The sequence below is a fragment of the Otolemur garnettii genome, unplaced genomic scaffold, assembly GCF_000181295.1.
Source record: "Otolemur garnettii isolate 467f Iridium unplaced genomic scaffold, OtoGar3 scaffold00058, whole genome shotgun sequence".
In the NCBI taxonomy this organism is placed as follows: Eukaryota; Metazoa; Chordata; class Mammalia; order Primates; family Galagidae; genus Otolemur; species Otolemur garnettii.
In genome coordinates this window covers 8071733-8076508 of record NW_003852453.1, presented here as the reverse complement: position 1 = coordinate 8076508, position 4776 = coordinate 8071733, and the positions used below count along the sequence as shown (strand labels likewise).

The following is a 4776-nucleotide window of genomic DNA, read 5'->3' as shown; positions in this document are numbered from 1 at the left end:
TTTTTTTTTTTTTTTTTTTTGCTTGCCAAGTATTGCTTTAAGGAATTAGCCTTAAGCAATTCTTAGTCTGTGAGCTTTGGGTGAGGCTAACACCCCCCCACTTCCTTGAGCATGTGATGCAGGCCTGGCCAATCAGAGCACTGCTTCCCCATAGCCACAGTGATTGGTTATTGAAAGGATGTATGACTCAAGCCAAACCATTAAGAGTCTTCCCTGGGATCTTTAAGCAATACAAATATTTATTTATTTATTTCACTTTTGCTATTATGTGTTTGTCTATTTATTTTCACCTTTGCTTTTGGCCACTGTTAAACTTGGTAGAATTTAAGCTACAGTTGCCGATGGCCATCTTTGCAAGCAACTGAGAAGAACGTAACTGAGACTGACACTAACACAGACGTGAGATGCAGAGAGATTCCAGACAACACCGTTTTGGCCTCTGGATCTAGCTATACCTGAAGCTAAAGTCCCTGAACTTTACCATAGAGTAACCCAATAAATTCCCTTTCATATTAGGCCTATTTTGAATTGAGTTGTGGCAATTAAACAAAAGAAAATCTCAACTAAGATGTCTTATAAGACTCTTGTGCCTGCCTGTCTCTCCCACAGGTGACTGAATACACAGGAGGTATTCAGAATACTCGTGCCAGCTGAGGAGAGGCTCGTAAGAGTCACACTGACCCTCATTGCCATCTAGGCCCAGTTCTCTCACCAATGCCAGAGACAGACTAACTCTTACTGCATACCCTTCTCCCAGCTCCGTAGGGGCCAAGAAATGGCATTTGTTATGGCCATTCTCTGCAGATGTGCTTTTAGCTCAGAATACAAGTAGGCTTCATCTTATATCTCAGCTGCAATTGATGAGTTGTGGCTGATGTGTGAAGGATTGTGAGTCTTTTTTCTAAGCTCAAAAAGATCCATAATCGATTGATCATGTCTGTCACGAAAGCAGGAAGGTAGAATAGTGGTCTTATGTGCTGGGTACTTCTGGTATTTCTCTAAGAATTTCCCAAACAGACACTCTTTGGTCATTAAGCTGGTACATGTAGCCTGGACTGGAACCCACATTCCCAGGCTTTTTATGCTTATGCTATTCCTGGCACACCAACTTTTCTCCATGTAACCTTGAATGGTGAACATTCTTGACCTTGTCAATACCTGTCAATCCCATAGAGAAAAGGTCTACCTTAGTTCTCACCTTTGGGGCTGATTCCCCAGGAGCAACAGGGAAGCCCTTTGGAACAACCATTGACTTCCCCTGGCCCCTTCTTTACCTTTGAAGAAGGGACAGATCTTCCACACGGTGGCTGCTCCCTCCCGGTTGTACTGTCCCAGAGCCAGCTCCATGTAGAACAGGGGCATCCCTGCGATGATGAGGAACAGGGTGTAGGGGATCAGGAAGGCACCTGGAGGACACAGAGGGAGAGTGTGACCCGCTTGACCCCCTGCCCCTCAGGGCACTTGGCTCAGTGTCCACTCTGACTTATCTGCCCACCTGGCCGTTTCCCAAGGAGTGTTTTGTGTCAGGTAAACATACTTACACAGAGCGATTAATGTGAGTAATCCTAACAGAAGTAGTCCTTGTAATAGTACTACTAATAGTAAGAGTCATGGTAATGATTGTTATTGTTGGTCTGTGGTCAAATTCATAGCACAGTAGCATCTGGGTTGAGCAAAGTTAAATAGGTTTAATTCTTGCAGCTTTCTCTAGCCTAGACCCACAAGTGTAGGCTACGACACACCACGAGGAGGGTAACAGTGTAACCTTTATGAAATTTATTGAAACACGGAACCTTTCCTTTCGTGAGTCATCACTCTGGGGATGCCAATCTAACCCAAACCCTTCCTTTTACAGGCAAGAAAATTGAAATCAGAGAGGGAGAGACAGTGCCTACAGTTACATATGACTGAGTTTCTAATTTTGTTCATATTGATATCATTTTGGGGTCACGTGTGGCTTTCCCAAACATGATCTCACTGGATTCTTCTTAGAGTCTCACGATAGTCTGCAAACACAGTAAACAGTTAGGGGGAAGAAGAGGGTGGAAAAGAGAGTTCTCCTGTCTCTGTGTGCACTGCTGATGAAGGACAGAGGCAGGATTGCACCCAGGTCTCCCAGCCTGTTGGGTTCACTCTACACATGGCTGAAGATAAACACTCAAAGAGGCCGGACGCTCAAGACTCTGACCAGGGAACATGCCTACCCAGAGACTGCAGGAACTTGAGGGGGTTCCTGGACAACAGGCAGCAACTGATCCAGGGGACAATTCCTGCTGGCACTAGATGCATCTGAGTTGCAGAGATCACCCTCAGTGTGTCCTGCAATTCTGACACCAAGAGGTGACTCTCTGGGACACCTGCTATGTCAACCCAGGCTGCAAGTGAGACCAATGCAAAGTGCCAGCTTCTTTCTAGATGCAGCTGGAGGTGGATCAGGCCAGAGCCAGACTCCTCCTGCCATCAGGAGGCTGAGATGCTGTCACTTCGGAAACCAAATACTCTCTGAGCCACCCATACTGAGAAAGCAGGAATTACGGAACAATGGTAACATTAGCCGTGTTCACAGCAGGTACCAGCAGCTCACACATCAAACACTTTTCATGCAGCATCTCATTCAATCCTCACAGCCCTAAATTGCAAAGATTATCGTTGTCTCCATTTTACAGATGTGGAAACTGAGTCTCCATGTTCTTCTGGAACTCAAAGAACTATGGCAAAGTCACTCAGCCACTCAGATGTCAGTCTCCACCTTCTTCTCAGGACTTCTCCAGAAACCTAGGGTTCTTGAGGACAAAGAATGAAGTGTTGGTCCCGATGTTGGGAGACTCGGACCCTTCAGAGCACAAGATGGGCCAGTGGATTTGGGCCCAGGTCTCCCTGGCTCTAGAGTTTCAGCGCTATTCCCAGCACACCCTGTAGATCCTGGCACATTCTAGTCTAGATGAAGAACATGAGTCTGAATAGGATCAGTGGGCAGTTGTTCTGGGACTGGAGATCTGAGACCAGGTAAGCCTCCCAGTCTGTTGTTATAGACTGGTTCAAGGCCCCAGCTCATGCTCCAGGATGGATTTCTAGAAGCGACCATGTGCCATTTCCCCCTGGGCCTCAGTTCCTCTGGTTCCTCTTTTTTCTCTGCTCTCCTCTGCCTCCCATATAAAGAGGGCTGACCTGACAGGGGAACTCACACCGGTCCGAACCACCAACAGGAATGATGCTGTGGCTGTCCCTGACAGGCAGCGGGGTGGGGGAGGGCAGCGGGAGTGACAAGTCTACTATCTATTGAGCACCTGTTAAATGCCAAGCCATACACAAGTGTCTATCCAAATATTCACTTAATACCACCCCCCACCCCACCCCGAGAGGGAATTACCACTAATTCCACTTTACAGATCAGGAAACTGAGGCTTCAAAAGGTCAAGTTGCTTGTCTAAACTTGTAAGTAAGCAGCTTGGCTTCAAACCTGCATCTGTGGGAGCCCCACTCTGCCTGGGGCCAACTGCTATTCCCCTTGGGGGTTCGGGTGGGGTGGGGCTGGAGTCAGCAGCCCAAGGGAACACGTCAAAGGAATAGCAGGGAGTCACAGCTCGGGTCTGGGCCCCATGGAGGGCAGCTGGTGACTCAGTTTTCATTTCTGCATGGCCAAGGAGGGCAGAGAGAACATCAGCTGATCCACCCAGTTTCTCACTTTGGCCGGTTTCCTCACCTCTGAACCTCCAGGTGGCTCTGCCAATGCCGGGGTGAATTGCCCACTTGGCAGTCATCTCCTCTGCTGCTGGCTGGGCGTCACAGCAAGCAGACCAAGGAAGGAAAGGCATCCAGGCGCTTGTCTATGTGCCTGTGAGATGTGGGCCAGCCAAAGCTTCTCTCGGGTGAAAACAGATCAAGAAGACTCAGGGCTGGGGAAATGGCTGCGTGTGAATGAAGAACGGGGCAGCTGCCTGGTGGCCCGGGCCCTGCACTGTAATAGGTCAGCCAGCTCGAGCAAGGCCACTTGCAGAGGGAAACCAGGGCAGGGATGAAGGGTCAGAAAGGGGCTTCGGGCGTGACGGAAGTCAGCTGCAGATGGCTCTATTATAAACAATCCTGCAGCAGCTCCTTGGAAACTGAGGCTGGTTGCAAACCCCTTAGGAGTTACTGCCCTGCAAGGCTTATAACTGCCACATTCTTAGCGTCCTGCTACACTTCCCTGTGTGATGGTGCCAGGTGCAGCCAGACCCCTCACACAGCACCTGAGGGTCTTGGGGCCCATGCGACCAGCATCTTATTTTGGCTCCCAATGCTCTGGCTGTGCAGGTGCCCAGATGACCTGGAAAAACACAGGCAGGGCATACTTTGTGAGGGTCTTGGCACCTGGGAGTCTCCAAAAACATATGCGTGTGCATGAAGGCACGTCGGTACATCCTCCACTAAGGTACACATGTACTTGTGCACAGTGACACATTCACACAGCCACACTGTGAAAAAGACACTAACTAGTGGCCTTTGGGTGAAGTTAGCGAGGAAAGTGTTTGTCCCGTCATCTCTAGCCCAACTCATACTGCCTGCCATCCTACCACCAGGGAGGAACTCTGCGGGTCACATAGGGAGTCTGGAATCCTCCGGGCAAATGCCAGGTCCTCAGAAAGAGAAGCGTGGGGCTCATTAAGTTCAGAGGGGGGCAGTGCCTGTGGCTCAAAAGGGTAGGGCGCTGGTCCCATATGCCAGAGCTGGTGGGTTCAAACCCAGCCCTGGCCAAAAACTGCAAAAAATATAAATAAATAAAAATAAAAAAAAAAA

At 49.0% G+C, this 4776-nt stretch overlaps 1 protein-coding gene across 1 annotated transcript in view; it reads right to left on the bottom strand.

Annotated features, from left to right (window-relative positions):
• The window catches only part of SLC6A2 (solute carrier family 6 member 2), a 42834-nt gene that overhangs the window by 27727 nt on the left and 10331 nt on the right, over positions 1 to 4776 (bottom strand). Inside the window, exon 3 of the mRNA XM_003792547.1 lies at positions 1275 to 1406. Within this exon, the coding sequence (XP_003792595.1) occupies positions 1275 to 1406 (132 nt within the window). The remainder of the gene's footprint in view (positions 1 to 1274; positions 1407 to 4776) is intronic.